Raw genomic sequence first — 19,343 nt, forward strand, 5'->3', positions numbered from 1 at the left:
TGGATCAAGGTTTGGTGGCACATGCATGGGTCCTGTGATGAATGAGGAAATGGATGGTTGTCGTCATGATGACTGACAAGGATGGACTTTTAAGTGGGGCTGTGTTTCTCGAGGTTATGGGTGTATTGTGTTATTTGTAATTTCATAAAAATGGCATCACCGATGCCGGGAACAACATGTTACTTCCCGAATAGCTGAATTTTTGGCACACTTAGGCACAGGTTAATACTGTGGCTTAAGGATAGAGAGTTCAAAGGACAATGAGCTGAGCAACTTCCTGTAAATTATCAGTTATGTTTCCTTTGGCCCCAGAATTCATTTTCCTTCTAAGATGACCACGATTCAAGCATATTATAACACACCTTGCAAAAACTTAAGCTAAAAACTTTGCTTTTCAGTAATTTCCATAAGTTTCAGTAACTGAGGTCAGGACCTATAGTTGGCTTGACATGTTCATACAGGGAAAATATTTCCTAGAATCCCTGAGGTGGGAATGCCTGGATTCAGTTCACCGAGGCCTGCTTTTTGAAGCTCGCCTGGCTTCTTCAAACAGTGCTCTGGGGCTGGAGAAGCTGAGACTTCAGACCATGCTCCCAGTTCACCCTGTTGACCTTCAGTCTCAGTGGGCGGCATAACACTTAATCCACCTCCTAAACATCTCAACTGAGAGCCGTCAGCTGAAAAACTCCTGGAGAACAGAGTGAGTCAGGAGAGCAGTCATCTTTTGTTGAAATAATGAACTTATCTATGCCGCATATATTTGAAGACTTAAACTGTGTTTTCATAAATCTTCCCTCATGTGTTAATGGCTTAGATACAGCAATTCTGAAAAGAAAGCCAAGTGCCAATTTTGATCTGGAAAAACAAATGGAAGCTTTCAGATCCGTTCTTTCACAGGTCACCTTCTTCTGTGTGTGGCTTCGCAGTTAACATCCAGCGCCAAGTGTATCAACTTGGAGAAAGAGTTCTGTGGTTCGGACACAAATATCTTCTCTGAATGGAAAAACCTAAGCTTAGTCTTGGGCCCTGCTATACAGAACTGGCCAGTGGATGGTAAATTGGTGCTGCCAGAACAATCCGGGCCACGGGGAGCAATGGCTTGGGTTTGATTTCGAGCATAGACAGGGGAAATTTCCAGGCTTTGCTGGTCAAGCCACACTTGAGATACCTTCCCCCCACCCACCCCAAGATTGGAGGAAATTGTGTAGATTAAAAAAAACCCATCAGCTTGAAGATGGGCAGCGTGGTATGTGTCTGTACACCCAGTGCTTGAGAAGTGGAGGCAAGAGGGTCATGAGTTCAAGGGCAGCCTGAAGACCCTGTCTCAAAAGAGTCAGCTTCAATTTTGGATCTGTGTGATATAAACAGATTACTTAATATTCTCATATTTTGCAATAGGGGAAAAAGAGCAAACTCCACCTTATCCTCTGAGATAAGGCCTTGGCTTGGCTGGGCTAGGTAACTCCCCAGCGGCCTTGGCAGTGCTCACTTCAAGAGGAGGGGCCTCTCCTTAACTTTGAGTCCAACTAGCAACTCAGGACACATAAATAACAGCAGGACAATGTGGTGTGAAATGTCTGTTTCTGAGGCTTGCTCGGTGCCCTTTCAAAGCTGTTAGGGTATGTGTGGTAGTTTCCCTCCATTTCAAAGCTGAGCCCCACGGAAAGTGCCTTCCCTCTTGTTAAAGACAGAAATAATCCTAAAAACCTCAGTATCCCCAATGGTCATTAAGAGAGTTCTGTTTCAAATTTTGGAATTTATCATGAGGGCTTTCAGAGAAATTCATTTTGGAAGTGTAGGGCAGTATTTGTGACTGAGTGCCCAATTACCAAATATTTGTTAAAACAAAAGATGTGTTCATCAATATATAATATGAACTAAATGAAGCATATGCAAAATTATATAACTCTCATATCTCTGCTTATACTTTTTGTTAGTATTTTGTTCTTAGCCCATAAAGTCAAGTGGTATATGATATGGTTTGTAATTTATCCTTGGTGTCCTGTTTAATTTTACATGGATCATTTTCAGTTTTATCTTGCATATATGTATGGAGTGATAAGAAGAAGTAGCCACTAAAGCTCCTCTTTCCAAATCCGTCTTATTGTTCTGTTCTATGTTTTGAAAACAGAGACTAAAATGATGAAATGGGGGCCTTTGGCTTCTTGGAGGTCAGGACCTTAACATTTTACAGACATGAAATCATAATGACTTAAGCTGGTTTTCAGTAGAGGATACTGTGGTGCGTTGTTCATGTGTGTTGGAGGAAGGTAGTGTTCTAAAGAAAAAAGGCGGAGCCTGGCCTGGGAAACATTTGCTAATAATTATAGTGGTCAGAACGGTAATTGCAGAGAAGGAGGGAATGAAAACCTATCAGATGGGAAGGGAGGGGCCAGGTCAGGGCTGGGGCTATTCTGAGCTCTGGACCCAAGTGTCCGGTTGCACTGTGCTGTCCATTTGAACTGCTCAGAAACTGTGGACAGAGGGAATGCTTGGGCAAACACTGCCGAAGGAGAGCCTTCTTAGCTGAAACAATGTATCCCCACATTGGAAAACTTTAAAGAGTTTAAAAAGTTCCTTCTTGACTAGTAGCTTGGCCCTACCCTCCCTCAGCAGATGGGCTGCTGTAGGTCTTTCCAAATCCCTGTAGGTCTTTTTCCTTTGGTCTCAGCTAACCACTCCCCTGAGGTCCTAAAGCCTGCAGCTCTTATCGCCATGGCTGCTGGGCACCTCTTGCTGTTAGAGAAGAGAAATCTTTATCCTTAGATTTTGTCCTCAGCAAGGAAATCTGGTGAGGTTTCCTAGGTTTTTGAAACAGGAAACAGGTGTTATACCTTCCCACAGTTTTCCTCTGTTGAGATTTCCCTGGTAATACGCTAAGGACTCACCCCCCTTGAAGCCATTTCCTGATCTAATTGTTGACCTTCTTTTATGGCGATAAGCCTCAACAAATTGAACTTGGTACTTTGTGTTTTGCAAGGATTCTGAAATGACACTCTGGGGACAATTTTGCCTTAGATGAAGTTTCTTATCTGGTCGGTTAGTGCAATGTTGTCTTATATTTACATTGGGAGAATCTACTGGTTGTCTTATTCGTGTGCTATTCCAGTAGAGTGGGTAAGCATTAGTTAGATAAACTGATTCAACAAGACTGAATAAATAAAAAAACCAAACTGAATCCTGTTATGGAATTCTTGCATCAGTGAAGGAAGCCACTTAGAATGGAGAGTTGCGAGGGCCTGGGTCTGACGCCTCAGAATCCTGGGCTGGGGTGATGAGTGTCTGTAATGCCTGAGTGCTTTGGTGAATCAGGAAGTGGAATCATGGTTATCTTAAGAAACTCATAGCTATCCTGGCTCACACAGTGGCAAATGGTAAAGAGACCCTGTCCCAAGCAAGGTAGAAGATGCGAACTGATATTTGATATTGTCGTCTGACCTCCAAATATGTGCTGTGATATAAGGACACCTGCATATTCATTCTCTCTCTCTCTCTCTCTCTCTCTCTCTCTCTCTCTCTCTCTCTCTCTCTCTCTCTCTCTCTCTCTCTCTCTCTCTCTCTCTCTCTCTCACACACACACACACACACAAGCACACGTGTAGATTATTATCTTTTCTAAAAGTTGTAGATTAGATTGAGTGTGTACAGGGTGGCGAGGCCTTACACATCATTCTGAAGATTTTAATTGTCTGCAGCATCTGTTTGCTTTCTCGTTCCTCCCTCCCAGTACTCAGCCTCTTAGCTGGCTCTCCTCACTGCTTTCTCTATTGGAGAGGTCAAGACAGAGTGGCCAAGTGAATTTCCCTAAGGAATAGCATCCATTTCTCTTTGGACTCTTTTCTGTTTCCTTTTAAGTTCTGGATATAAGACTTAATGTTCGTAATTAGACTGCTGATATACCTTGCCCTTTAGGTTATTAAATTGTCTCATTTTCTAAGAAGAGTCATATTAAATCATATATGTACCCGGGGTAAACTGCTTGCCTATTGTCAATTAAAGCCTGCAGTGTTTTCCATGGAATATAGATGTGTTCTAGTGTGTTGTCTTCCGGTAGTGAGAAGGATCTGTGAGTGCTCCATATGAGTATAGTATATGAACACTCACAACTCATCCCCTCCCCCCCCGCACAGGCTAGAATGATTCTGGGTCCTATGGGCTATTATATAATTTAGGTGGCAATTAAATGAGGTTATGCAACACTGTAGAGGTACTATGTATTCTAGCCTGATCTAAATACTTCTCTGTTTTTTTTTTAATCATTGCAAAAATTTTAATTTTGGGAGAATTCAAAGTGGGGCCTGGTGAGTATGAGCAGAACGAGGCTGGAATAAAGATCAGTTGATAGTGTTTCCATTTCACTTTACTCTTTGGCTAATTCCAAAAGGACTGAGGCAGGAGGCTGCCATGACAGGGGTTCATGGGAGGTTCTGCACAGTGCATCTCGACACTACTGATTGCCAGGTGGGATGAGAGGCAAAGGGGGTGAGGGTGGTGAGTGACATCCACTGAGTCAGCTGTATGGGTGACTTAAATAATTCCCATCTCTGAATAGCGAGAAGGCTTTTAAGTCTGGTAATTGCTTTTACCTTTCACAGAGGTTGGAATGAGAAGACAGCTGTCCTAAGATATTCATTGGGTTCACCTTTAGACTCCGTTGATTTCGAAAGAACTCCACGAGATATTTACTGAATATTTTCAAGGTTGAATGCACAGTATTTTTTTTTAAGCAGGCTGAAACGTCTGGAAATAGAAATAAGGGTTAAAATTTGGTAATATTAGCCAATAAATCTCTTGCAGAGGATCACAATTACGTATTTGTAGGTTGTTGAAGTCATCACCCAAGCCCTTGGCTGGCTATTACATTTTCACTAAGAATTCTATTTGTACTGCAAAATCAGGGCAGTGTCTTTGGCGTCCAGTGAAGGCTTTAATTGAATCCAGTAGATTCGTGTGTTTGGCCAATTCAATCAGTATCTGACTGTTCAGGGTTTTACTTGCTTTGATTCAGTCTGTGCTGTTGTTCGGTGGACATGGTAGTATAGCAGGAGTCTCTGGACCTGTTTCTGTTCTTGGCTCTGCACTGTCTTTCTAGGTGACACAGGCAAACATCACTACAGCTAATGGCTGATTTCCTCCTCCTTTTATCAGCAATGCTTCACAGATTCTTGGCTAATACCCCCAAATACTTCGCTATTCATAGCAAACTATTGTGAATTACTTCATTTGCAACTTCTGCAATTTTTTCCCTGTTGTTTATCTGTTTTTCTGGTACCTAGTACCTGGTTTTCTGGTATCCACTCATGCTTGGAAAGCGTTCTACCATGAAGTTTCATCCTGGCCTTCTGTGGATATATATATATATATATATATATATATATATATATATATATAATTTATAACCCTGTCCCCTGGGTTTGCTAAAAATATAAGCAGTGACATCTGAAATCTTGAAGATGAACCTTATAATTTTAAGGTATTACCTCCTGCAGATGTAATCCTTGTGTGAAATTTATCTTTCTGCTCAACACAATCTTGCCAGTGGTTGCTATGACTGCAGAACACCCCCAGACTGAAGTCGAAATACTGATTATCTAGATTTCAATAGGTTAGTTGATTAAAACCCATATTAACCAACCCTTCTTAGTTGTAATTGAAGGATGATGCTTCCACTCCTTCAGCCTACTAAAATGGCAAGAGCAGTTGCATGTATAACCGCTGTCCCTTTGAATGTGAAAACATTCCTACCAGAATGTAGATTCTCTTCAGCCAAATGAAGTAGACATGATTTAAGAGCACAACTTTATTGATATAATCAATACAGGAGACTGTACTATATATGTGGGTGAGTTCCCGTGAGAACCCAGGGAATATATCTCATAGGATAATACTGTGACCTAAAGGATGGAGGGGAATTGGCTAGAGGAAGGAGGAGAGGGGAATCCTGGGCAGGCATGTCTGTAGACTTAGAGTAGAAGTGAGTTGAAGAAACAGAAAGTAGGTTAATATGCCAAATCATGGACCAGACAGACAGTGGCCTGAAGTAGGTGGGACCCAGATAATTTGTTGCATTTATTTATTTATTGTATGATGTTTTGGTCTGGACATATTCATGTTTATGTACATGTTCTTTACACATATGTGTGTGCATGTGGGTGTGTGTAAGATAGAGTTTGAGGTTAGTTGTCTTTCTCTCTTGCTCTCTACATTATTATTTTTTAAAAAAGATGTATTTATTTTATGCATGTGAGTACATGGTTGCTGTCTTCAGACACACCAGAAGAGGGCATCAGATCCCATTACAGATGGTTGTGAGCCACCATGTGGTTGCTGGGAATTGAACTCAGGACCTCTGGAAGAGCAGTCAGTGCTCTTATCCACTGAGCCATTTCTCCAGTCCCTCTACATTTTTTTTTTTGAGACAGGGTCTCTCACTTAATATGTAAATCACCATTTGGCTAGTCTGGCTGGCCCAGGTGGTTTGGGAATATTTGTCTTTGTTTCTCCTGCCCCTAGAGCCTGGATTTTTCCTTGAGTGTTGGGGATCTGAGCTTAGGTCCCCATGTTTACACAGCAAGCATTTCTACCACTGAGTCCTCTCCTCAGCTCTTACCTAGTTATTGAAGCCAAGAGTCCCACACTGTAGCCCAGGGTGGGCTGGAATTCATTATGTAACATAAGCTGGCCTCAAAGTCATGGCGGTTTTCCTACCTCAGTTTCTTGAGGTGCTGGGATTATAGGTGTGACCCACCAACTCTGTTTTGTTTTGTTTTTTTTTTTTTTGACCTTTAATTCTGTTGAAGATTTGGAATTGTGTTGAGCATGTTCAAAGCATATGTAAAGGGTTTTAAGCAAGGAGGTGACAAGTGACATTTTGCAAGAAAGGTTCCTTTTGGCTGCTGGATGAAAAGAATTCTCCAGGAGGGCAGTAATAAAAGCAGAGAGTCTGATCAAATGGGAGATGTGTTAGCCAACTGGGGACAAAAGAGCTGGACAGGTATGGGTTGAACCCCCAGGATTTACAGCTAGATGAGTGACTGCTATTGACTGGATTTTTGCTATGAGCCACCTGGGGGATCATTTGTCATTTTGTAAGACAGTTAAAACTAGGGTAAAGTGGTGACTATGATAGAAACTCAACTGTTTGAATCTATTTGATACCCGTTAGCCATCCATGTAGAACTGTGACATAAGCAGTTGGCTGTATGAGATGCAACCAAGAAGAAGGAACAGGGAGGAAGAAAGTAACTTGGAAGTCCTAGTGATGGCTACCCTCAGCCACAGGCATGGTGATGCTATTTAAGGTAGAAACTTGAAAGACCTAGGCAGATATCCTGCATATTAGATATTTACATTGCAACTCAGAGCAGTGGCAAAGCTACAGTTATGCAGTAGCAATGAAATAATGTTATGGTTGTGGGTCACCACGGCATGAGGAACTAACTGTATTAAAGGGTCAATGCATTAGGAAGGTTGAGAACCTCTGCTGTAAGGCATTGGTGCAAAGCTGCTAGTTCTCCCTTCTATGTGTTCAGTTGTATATGACTATTTTAAATGCTTGGAATTGTATAGAATTTGCATAACTAGAAGGGGGTCTCACAAAAGATCGAGCTTAATATTCTCACCTAGATGAGCCTGGACAGAGTGGAAGGGATTGGGCAGTCACTGGAGTAACCAAGGGAATGCCTTTCCTGACCAGCGCGTGTTCCCAGAGAGTATGCTGTGCTTGTTCTCTCTGGAGGGAAGAGACATGTAGATGGAGATGGATGAGAGCTAGAAAAGGCATCTGGAAGAGTAAAAAGTGGTATCTGAAGGGAGAGTGAAGGTGTGGGAAAGGCTTTTAGACAGATGAGAGAGAAAGACTTCATCAGCCTGGGTGGGCTCACCCGTGGTGAACCTCTTGAGAGGAGGATGCACATCCCACTCAGAACATTTTCATATTCTGCTGCAGCTTATGGGACTAAGGGTTGTGGATCTAAATTCATCATTTTGTGACAGAAGCATATCCAGAGATACACAGACCTTGTTTCCCTTAGGTAATTGCTAATTTAATGGGTTCATCATCATTTTTTTTAAAGTGTGTTTTCTAGATAATGTTAGATGGGAGGACTGATGATGGACACAGCATAGTAGTCATGGGAACAGGAGAGGGTGCTTCTATAGCCTGGGGAGCCTAGAGTGCTGCCCGTCTCTGTACATGTTAAATTGGCTCTTTGGTTTCAGCAGGCTTACTGGAAAGGGAACCACCAAATAAAAGTAATGTTAGTGGACCCTGGCTCTCAAGGTATGTCTGTGGCTGAGGTGAAGGTAGTAGCTTTCTTGTTTGGGTGCATATGGAAAGCCATGATCATAAAGATTTGGGAGGTGGTCTTATTTAGGGTAATGTGACTCTTGTGGCATTTTCTCTAGTTCTCGGCGGTTGTGATAGTCCCGTGGCATTCCTTGCATCTCACCTACACACAGAATGGTAGGCAAGAACATCAGGTATAGCCATTTGAGATATTTCATTTGTGATTAGCCATGAATACATAGACTATAATGTGGGTTATCTACCTCTAGAACCAAATACTAGTCTTTCTATTGCCCATCCACAGTTAAGCCACTGCAGACAGAGAAGCCGTAGCAGGGTCAGGGCTGGACAGTGTATTTGGAATGAGGGTATGAATGTGAGCATTTATGTGTGTCTCTCTGGCTGCCTCTCTGGCTGCCATTGCAAATCCAATTATCAATGACTGTTGGATTAGCTATTGTTTTGAGTCATCCAATTCTGTTTCCCATGCAGTGGTGTACATGGTGACTGCAAGAGAAATAAAAAGCAGTTAGGTCTCTGTGTTTGCTTCTAGGTAGGTTCAGTGCGACCGCATATAGACTGCACATTAAAATTCAGGGGCGGTTGAGCTGTCGAGATGAGTGGAGGAGTTCTGACTGGGTAGTGCCAGCCTTCCCGGATCTTTTGAGTCTATTCAACTCTCCTCAGTCAAGTGAAAGGCCTGGCAGACCTGGCTCCCGGGGGGTTGGCACTCATTTGTGTGAACACTGGGGAAGCTGTGCTCAGAGCTGGGTGAAGGTTGCCAGGCACTTGCTTCTGGGCAGGGTGAGGGAGGATAGAATTATGGAAAGTGTTGCCTCTGTTGACCCACTGCATTCTCTTCAGTGGTTTTAAAGAGACAGTATAGGGACAGGTTAGGGCTAGGTCTGAGTTGCCTCTTTTGCCCTGCTCAGAGTGAGTGCTCTTAAGAACAAAGGGAGTTCACATGATATTATCAGGGCTCCAGGTGGGTGGGATAAGGAAAAACATAGCTTTGACTTTTCCCTTTGGAAAGAGAAGAATACCATCCACACTTCTGGAGCATCTTTGTGTACAAGATAGAGTGGGAGACAGTTGTTCATTAAGATTGCTCATGAAAATTATGTCTAGATTTCTAAATGCGGTGCTGTTTTTAATCTGCGGATGAAGACAGAACATAGTATGCTAGCTCAGCACTAACTCTACTTTGGAGACTCCTCTCCAACCGGAGGCACTTCAGCATCATTGTCCTCAATGATCACAATGATGACAAATTGAGATTTCTTATTAACCCCGTTAAGGGATGTCAGATGGGCTTAAGATTACTGGGAATCCCAGGCAGTTCAGGACAAGAAAGATATTTCTCCCTTTTTCTGTATGAGAGTGTGAGTGTGTGAGCGTGTGTGCGTGCATGTGCATGCACATATGTGTGTGAAAGTATATGTGTGTGGTGGTGCCTTCTGCTTTGTCTGAGGCAGGGCCTCTTCTGTTTCTGTCATTTAGGTCAGCTAGCTGGCCTATGAGCTTCTGGAGGATTCTCTTGGCTTGGTCTCCTTCCTCCTCACAGGAGTGCTGACATTCTAGGTGCTCAGCTTATTTGTCTGGCTTTTACCTCAGCTCCTGGGATTTGAACCTTGATCCTCAAGCTTGTATAACAAGTGCTTTTATCTACTGTGAGATCTCCCCAGACCCATCCCCTCTTAAAACCAAACAAACTTATTTCTATGTATTTACTTGTATGCTCGATTCTTAGCGTAATTAATTGGTAGTGCTAATATTAAAATAAATTACTCACCAGTATTTCAAAGTTATCTATAAATAATTTATATGTGATATATAATTATCTGTTAATAAAGATTTGCACTATTTTTCCCGTGTGAAAAAAATCACCCCTTTCCAAAATATAAAAATAGAAAGCACTCTTGTCCCAAGAAGTCATGTGTTTGAAGTCTAGGCCCTCTTTCAAACATAAAGGTCTGGCTTACCCCCTGGTAACTACAAAATTATATCTGGCTTCTGAAAATGATTTTCTCTTCATGAGCTGGTATTTATGCCCAGTAAATTATCAATGTTGTTATCTCTTATCATAGCTGACTATGGAGATTCTTTTGGACTTGTGTAGGGTAAACCAACAATTTATTTGTATGAATTTATGAAATACCTCCACGGTACCTGTACTTGATATTATGATGTTAATCTCTCTCTCTCTCTCTCTCTCTCTCTCTCTCTCTCTCTCTCTCTAATTGAACACCCATCCAGGATCTTTGCCTTCTCTCCTACACGTTACTTTAAAGATTTAAAAACAAACCAGTGAATCTTCAGTTTTGCCTCCTTCTATCCCCTTTGGTGACAGCTACCAATTGGTTCTAAGCATCTCGACATGCAGCAGGTTATGCAAGATCAGGACTTAAATGTTTTGGGAATTTGCTTATCAGTTCCGAGGGAAGGGTATGAAGTGTTTGGGTTGCAGAGTCTTTGCTTTAAATTGGAGAGAACGGAAATTCGCTTGATGGTAGAAACATCAACAATGGAGAATAAGAAGTGCCGCCAGAGCGTACCTTTAATTAGAGATGTGTGTGGGAGGCTGGAGGAGTGACTGCAGGTAGGAAAAGGCACATCTCCGGGGAAGAGTTTATCTGTCCTTTGGCGATCCATGAGCTAGCAGATAAAAAAACCATATATACTACCTTCTTCCAAAACAGCTCAGGATAAAGTGAAAAAAAAAAAAAAAAACCCTGAAAAACTACAACAACAACAATGACAACAAACAACAACAGCAACAAGACCCCAAACAGTTGTGAAATGGGAGGGGAGGGCAATGTATCCAATGCATTCTATGGGCTGCTGCACTCATATGGGATGGTCTTGTAGTTGTTTCTTTCTTGCCATCAACACGAGGAGGGAAACTTAACTAGTTATGTGGTTTATAGAATACATGTGTGTTTTACTTGGGCGTGTGTGTGTGTGTGTGTGTGTGTGTGTGTGTGTATGTGTGTGCACCCAGAGGAAGATGTTTGCTGTCCCCCCCTACTGCATTCTTTGAGACATGGCCTCTTACTGAACCTTGATAGTTTTTAGCTAGTCTGGCTGGCCATCAGTCGCCATAACCACTGTTTCCATCCTTACGCTCCCCAGTAGGTGGTTTAGGCATATGTAGCCACCACATCTTACCAGTCAAGCCATCTTCTTAACACTGTAAAGTGTATTTTTTAAAAAATTCCCTTAGAGCTGGTACTCAGCTTGTGCTCACATTGGTATCTGGGCAGTATTTCTCCCGTAGGGATGGGATGCTCTGAACAAGGCATTCGTTCATTGGTTTCAGCATCCCCGACTTTTCAAACTGGTTTCTTCATGTGATCTGAAATTAATAGCAGGATCACGTGTGCCAGAGAAGTGCCACAGCAGCAATGAACATGCTTAGAAGCTCTTGGCACATGGCTGCTGTGTCTACACATATACATTGCACCATGCTTCCAGGCAGGAGCTCATAGTTCCGTCCTGCCTACAGAGACATAGGTTGCTAACCACAAACCAACCACAGACATTTTCATTTGGGCTGGTGAATATTTTATTTTCTGGCTTAGTTATCGTTGAGTCTTTCCAACTTCTGATCATCCTGAGGCAGTAGTATCTGCAAAAGCATCTTACTTAAATGACTACAGAGTTGCTAAGTTTCAGGGTAGACTGTTTTTCTCATTGAAAACATTACAGCGATAATCAGAAGTTTCCAGTTAGGTTAGCCTTTTCTTGAGAATTGAGCAGTGGGTGGCTGCTGCATGGAGGAGCATCCTGTTTGCTACTAGGGCAGGACAGTGAAGACAGGGGGAAACAAGACTCAGTAGTGATGATTCTGACATCCGAGATAGCTAGCAGAGCCGTGTTGTCTTCCCAGAAGTCCTGGCTGTAGTGTGGATTGTGAAGTATTCTTGAGATACTTGGAATATGCTGGGAACTCCCACCATCTTCAGAGACAGGCATGTAGGTATTTATTTGAACACATGATGTCCCTGCCACATGATGCGCTATGAATACATACTAAATGAACACTGTCAAACGTAGCACCGAACACTTCAGCTCTATTGGGTCCGGACTAGCATGCATGTAAGCTTGCCCTTTTAATATATTCGACAGTTTGTATCTTCTCCCGAATTTAACTTTAAGTTTAAAATTTAAAAAGTTAAATATTTAAAGAAGTTTTTATTTCTTCATTTTCCCATCCTTCTTAGAAGCAATTTTCATGAAATGATATAAGAGTTTTCTGAGCCTAACATTTTCTTATAATAAATTAGTAACGACCCCCATTTTTTGAGCATCATACAGCTTTGGTAAACTCCTGGGTTGGGAAGCTTGTTTCCATTCTCCTCCTTCTCTTCTCCTCCCTCTCTCTTCCTATCCCATATGTGTTCCTTCTTTCTTCTCTCCTTCCCTTCCTCGCTCGTCTCCTCCCCCCCTCCTTCCTTTCTCCCCCCTTCCTCCTAATTCTGTTCTTTCCTTTCTCCCTATCTCTCTTCTCCTCTCCTTTCCCCTCTTTCCTTCCTTCGTTCTCCTCTCCTTCTCTCTCTCTCTCCTTCCTTCCTTTCTCTTTTCCTTCCCTTTCCTTTCTGCTCTCCTCTTCTCTTCTCATCCCTTCTACTTCTTTACACAGAACAGTAGCTGCACCATCAACATTTTGTAGCTCTGCCGGAGAGCTCACATTAATCTTCCATGACATATCTCTGAAAGTGATAAAGCATATTTTAATGAAAGTAAACACTGAGATCCACCCTGTGATATTCTTACCACAACAATAGGCTCTTTCCAGCAGCCATATCACTCCTGCTGGTCAGGATGATAGGAGTTTTGTGGGGCCTGTGAGAGCACTTCCATCTTGGCTCATGTTACTATTGGTGTTTTGTTACTTGGCTATCTAGCTAATTACATATTTGGTCAGCCCTGTGTGAAAGCTTGCCCATCTATGCCCAGGTCCTGCCCACACAAAGCTGTTCTGTTTGCCTCTTTATATAGGCAAATGGAAGAAGGAAAGGAGACAGAGTATAAGTATTTAAAGTAATAAGGTCCCAATGGTCCACATCACCCAGATTTACATTTCCTTTTTTTTTTGTGTAAACTTACACAAGGCCAAGGGGAAGATTTAGGTGCAGTAGATGTGAGAGGAAGAGGAAAAGAGAAAGAGGATGGGAAGGAGGAGGGAGAGAGAGAGGGAGGAAGAAAAGAAGAGGGAAGAGGAGGAATAAGAGGAGAAGGAAAAAGAAGGGGATGCTGAGCTCAGGGACTTTTATTTCTTGGACGTTCCTTGGCAAACAGCACTTCCTCAGTGGGAATATTCTATTTTACCTATTGTAAGAACTCATACAATGTTGAACACTAGAGGCTCATGGCTCCATAGGTGTCATCACCATGAGTACAATAAAATTGCCTGAGTGTAGTGCGTGGGATGGATTGCTAGAAAGGTTCTAACATTGAGCGATGGTGATGGTTGTGCAAACTCTACATGAAATCCAGAATTACACGATTGCGAGAGTGAACTTTACAGTTTGCAGATTAATAACTCAATAAGCTTGTAAATGTCTGAAGTTGGGGATATCGCTAAAGGAGCCCCTGTATCTTCTTCTCAGCCGAAAGGTGCTACAGGCTCTGACGTGCAGCATCAAATCCAAAGGCATTTCTACCTGTGGACAGAGCAGGGAACTGGTGGGAGGAGGAGTTGCAGGGATGCAGGGAAGCTGGATGAACCCCAGGACAGTGCTGTAGTACTACATTCTGTGCGTCACCAGAATGAGCAGAATGGACCAATTTGTAGTTATGACCATCCAACTAAGGGTCTCTCAATGAAGGCACGTCCCATGCAGAGCTTGAAGGCTTTGTTATGTGCACCGCTGTAGCCTTTTTCATAAGTTTGAAAATATACTCTATACATAATATGTATATATATATATATATAATATATATATATATATATATATATATGTAACAACACACAACACACACCACACACACACACCAACACACACACAACACGTAAACTTTAAATCACTGTCAGCTCACATGGTCTCTTTTAAATGACTTGATCAAATGTTACTACACAGACTTGAGTTTACACGTAAATCTTATTGTCCCACATCAGCATTACTGTACATAATTACCACTTCCTGTGACTATTATTTTATAATGTGCAGGAAACATTTACTGTGACACTTTAGAATTTTGAAACTCCCCCCTCTGTGTGTGTGTGTGCGTGCGCGTGCCTCGTGTAATGTGTGTACATGTGAGTGTGCAATTGAGTGTGCCTGTTGTGCGTGCATGAGAGGGGCGGAGGGTTCCGAAACCTCACTGACTGGTACTGCTGAGATGAGATGAAGCTGCATGGCTTCCCTTAGTAAGGGAGGCACAGGAACAATTGACACCGTTTCTTAACTCACATTGTTTCTAAGACATTTCCTACTTCCCAGTATAATTATAGCTTTCCCATGAGAACAATTTGCTTGCAGATGGTTAGACATGATACAGTTCTCATTGGCACACGTCCTGTGGGGAGATTGTTCACACTGTGCTCTGTAGTCACAAAGTTGCTGTTTTTTGTGTGCTGGGGTAGGGTCCTGCTTCATTTGGAGGGGCTCCAACTCCCTTCCAAGTTTCAGTTTCCCATGATGCACTACCCCGAAGAGTTCATTCTTCCCTAGTTGGAGTCTTTTTCTTGAAGTAGCATATGATTCATTTATACTGTCAGTTTAAGGAAAATCTTGTGAATTATGGTGTTTTTAGGGTGCCTGGTGAGTTCCAGGGAAAGTAGTTCATGACAATTGATACTCAGTGATTGAGGTAATGGCAGTATGTGATATTATCTCTGGAACTGTAAAGTAACATCAAAAGGATAATTCTAGAAATGGGAAAATGAAACACTTAGATGAGATAACCTAATCTAATTTGCAATAAAAGAATGTTCAAATTACTTCCGAAACGATGATTCCCAGACTCAAAGTTATGCAGTAGGTAAAGAGAAAGTGAAGGTTTTTCTTTCAATTAAAAACAAAAACAACAACAACCAAAAAGATGTGGAACTTGGGTTTTTCATCCATCTTACCCAGATTTTTGTAAAATGGTATCTTGTAAGTTTCAAGGTGCCTTCCCTAAGGAGGCCTGGAAGCAGTTAGATTTTTTTTTTCCTGCATCCATCTCATGTCACTTTGCTGGGTTGGTCTTATTTTTATCATGCCACAACCAGGCTTTAGAAACTTCTGGAAATGAGAAAAGAGACTTGGGGTCGCAGGGAGCTGACATTCGCCTTTAGCGCTTTCCTAGTGCGAACATTTGCGGACTTCTAAAATCTTCTCCCGGAGAAAGTTATTTTTCCCAGTTTGGCCCCAGTTCCCATCTCTGTTCTGCTGATTGGATTAAAAAAAAACAGTTTAGATAAAAACCTTATCCCCAGCAGAATAACTTTTTGAACTTTTGATCTTTATTTTTGCAACCCAGCATGTTCCTCCCATCTTCATAGTCATAGAATCACAGATCTCAAAAACCTAGATCAGAACAGACCTCTAGGTGCTACGACTTAAACCCCCCATCGCTGTACAGAAGGATGAGGCTAAGGCTCTGAGAGGTAAGGGGCTGGCAGTGGAGCTCATTGGGTAGACATTTGCTTGGCATATGTGAATCCCTGGGTTCGAGCAGAGAAGAAACTAAGCACAGTGATGCTTGCCTGGACTCCCAGAACTTGGGAGACGGAGGCAGCAGGGTCAGAAGATCAAGATCATCCTCTGCTCTCCTCACCACGTTAAGGTCAGCCAAGGCTGCACGTGGCCCTGTCTCAGTAAACAAAAACAAACAAGAGACGTAGAATGAAAGCTATATAGTCAATGACAGATCTGTTACCAGAATCTGATTCTTGATTTCCATTTGCTATTCTTTGACGGTTCATAAACCTGAGGTACTAACTTTATCCTGTGGGGATACCCTCACAGATCAGCCTGTGGATGGAATTCTACTGTAGCAGAGTGAAATTTGAAAAGAAATTCAATTTTTTTTTTACAAACTCTTTTTTTTTTTGAGTTAATTAAATATGGAGTAATAAGTCCCACTCATGGACTTCTCTGCCCTGTGGTTCCTGTGTAACTTAAGTGTAGAGATATCATGGGTTGAAATGACCGTTGACTTGTCTACCTTTCTTAGGTCCCCACACGATCTACATTGGGGTCCATGTGCCCAAGAGCTACCGGAGAAGGAGACGCCATAAGAGAAAGGCCGGGCACAAGGAAAAGAAGGAAAAAGAAAGAATCTCCGAGAAACTACTCTGGACAAATCAGATGTGGAAAATGCGGATGAATCCAGCAGTAGCATCCTGAAGCCGCTCAGTGAGTATTCTCGGCTCAGCACCGCTCCTCTGCCTTACTCCCTCTCCGCCAGTGTAAAAAGAGTCTGGATACCTGGGTGGTCTGTTTAATGGGTAATGTTCGCGGGATATATGTTTATTGTGCTGACAAGCTGGTCTAAGAGCTTGTGTGGAAGATTCTGGTTGATGAAAGATAAGAAGGAAGTGTGGGCACAGATGGCAGCTCTTCTCCTGAAAAGCGAGCTAGGGTGCAGTTTCACAGACAACGTTATTTAACTGCAGTCATCAACAGTCAGAGATCTTTGGATTGATTCTACTTAAAAATAGGTTCTACGGAGACTGTAGGCGTAAGTTGCGAGTGTATGTGTGTATACGTCCATCTCCCAATATCTTGGTCATTGGTGACGTTAACTGGATTTTGGACCAGACCAGTGATTTAAAATGGAGCATCAGAGAAGCATGGCACAGTGCAGAAAGGAGTGCTGAGATGACACCAACTCTCAAAGGGTTTGGCATCATAGATTTCATGCCTTGTATAAAATGTTAAGATGGAAAAAATGGGAGGGAGGTCAAAGGGCTCTCTGGGACTCAAGTCATAAATAGATTTGTGGACTTGGGTATATCTTTATGCTGTTCTGTGTTTTGTGAGTGGGGAGACTCTGATATATGGAGACCCTTATGGCTGGAATGAATCTGTACAGGAGAAAACACACGCCAGTTGTGGAAGAATCCCGAAGAGGACTTAGTGACAGCTTTCCATGTTGTCAGAGCTCTGTACACTCTCCGTCCTTGGCAAAAGCCCCAGACCCTGCAATAAATGCATTATGGGTGGCACAGAGAGAGATCAAGTTCAGTCATGGCAGGTGATGACAGGCCAAATTGTGAAGAAGCTCAGGGCTGTTGAAACGTGAATTCACAGCATAAATTCAAGAGGGCGTGAAGCGTAGCAACGTGAGTCTTTTCCTCGTCTCAGTACTGAACGAAAGCAGGTGGCTAGGGAGCTGGACACGCCCTGCCTCCAAGAGGAGTGACACAGATGGGCCACTGAATTGGGGAACTTGGAAAATGGACTTCTAAACTGAAAACAAGAGTAGAGTTTCGTGTGAGATGGAGGAGGAGGTGGAGTCAGGTTAACTAAAGCTAAGTTTCTTTCATCGCAATGCTAGGAAACTTTTTCTAAAAGGATTCTCCATGATATGTCCCCAAAATGATAGTACCCTTTTGTGAACCATCTCCCTTGAAAAGCCATATAAAAAGGTTTACTACCACACTTGAATAAAAAAAAAGATAATATCCCATTCTGAATAGGCTACTATAGTTTATCAATATTTATTGTCTATTTGGCATGGTACTAGCCAGCATCAAAGAGAGCCTCTGCTGAGTCATATGTGAGAGGTCCACTTCCATCCCCTCCATCCTTTCCCTTCCATTCCTTTTCTCTCCCTACTCTCCTCAAACGCTTACCCTCTCCCCTTCCCTTCTTTTTTTTCTCCCTCTTTTGAAGATATCTCTCATTCTTCAAGTAATAATGTGTCATCACTGTCTATATTTAAAGAGACGGAGAAGGAGGGGGGGGAAGGAAGGACCGGAGAACGGGAGGGAGAGGTTTCACCTGAACAAAAGGTGCCAAGCATTTAGAGGTGATAATAATGTCTTGCTTTTTTTTTTTTTTTTTTTTTTTGAAAGCAAATGCAAAGTGGTACTAGGGACACTCAAGTAATTAGGAATGGGCATCTCAGACCTTGTTGTTAATGTATGTGTGGAGTGCTTGCTGCTCTCTGGGGCGTTTGGGGACCAGTTTGAATATAGCATGCAAAATAAGCAATATGATTGTTTCAGGAGTGGACCTCAGGAGTCTCCTCCTGGTATACTGCTTTGTGTCGTAAGCTAGGTGCTGCAAGTGTAAGACATGCTATGGACCAATTGTTCAGTGACTGTAGGTTCTCATTCAGCCCAGGTTGGCCTTTGAACTTGCTGCCTGTTTAGCCAAAGATGACCCTGAACTGCTGATTCTCTCGTCTCACCGGTGAGGAGCTGGGATTATAGGCTTGTTTTATGTGATGCTGTGGATTGAGCTGAGGATCTTGTGTGTGTCAGACAAGCTCTAGTGGAAGGACGTTTTAAACCCCCGTTTTTCCTCCTGGTGGTCAGGAGAGTTTTGGCCATAGTCATCCAGTTCCGATGTGAAGGTCTTCTTAGAAATTGCCGTCAGTTTTCCTGCTGCTCACTTTGGAGGCAGGTAGGCTGGGGATTGCCTTACCTGGTGTAGCTTTTAAAAGTCTGCCCGGGGACATCCAAATACAGAAAGGCAGGCACCAACGTGTAGACATGTTTATGAGAAAATACATCTATGAAATTCCCACCTCACGGTCCCCTTGTTCTCTCTCAAGACTGTCTATGTCTTAAATATAGCCTTCTGAATTCCTTAAATCTGTACACCATTTGTGTCCTGAGGTGAGATGCCTGCATACGCTGGCTGGGAATTTTGCAAGCAGGTTTTTTTGTTTTTTGTTTGTTTGGTTTTTTTTTTTTTTGAGGAAAAGAACCAAGCAACTCACAGATTAATAGTAACTTGAGAGACATCTCCAAGCCTTACTCCGCTTTTTGCCTGCACACAGGCCGTTCTGCAGTGCCTTCCAGTCGGCTCTCCATCTGAACTCTGACTGTCCACTTCTCAGTTTGGCTGCACTGTTTTGGCCCAGGGCATTGTCACGTCTTGCTTTGCAGTGA

General features: G+C 42.6%; 1 protein-coding gene across 1 annotated transcript in view; it reads left to right on the forward strand.

The window, feature by feature from the left end:
* Window positions 1-19,343, forward strand: part of Slc4a4 (solute carrier family 4 member 4) — a 385,548-nt gene that overhangs the window by 114,837 nt on the left and 251,368 nt on the right. Inside the window, 2 exon segments of the mRNA XM_076938759.1 lie at window positions 16,454-16,572; window positions 16,575-16,635. Coding sequence (XP_076794874.1) covers window positions 16,454-16,572; window positions 16,575-16,635 — 180 coding nt within the window.

This window comes from Arvicanthis niloticus, chromosome 7 (assembly GCF_011762505.2).
Source record: "Arvicanthis niloticus isolate mArvNil1 chromosome 7, mArvNil1.pat.X, whole genome shotgun sequence".
In the NCBI taxonomy this organism is placed as follows: domain Eukaryota; kingdom Metazoa; phylum Chordata; class Mammalia; order Rodentia; family Muridae; genus Arvicanthis; species Arvicanthis niloticus.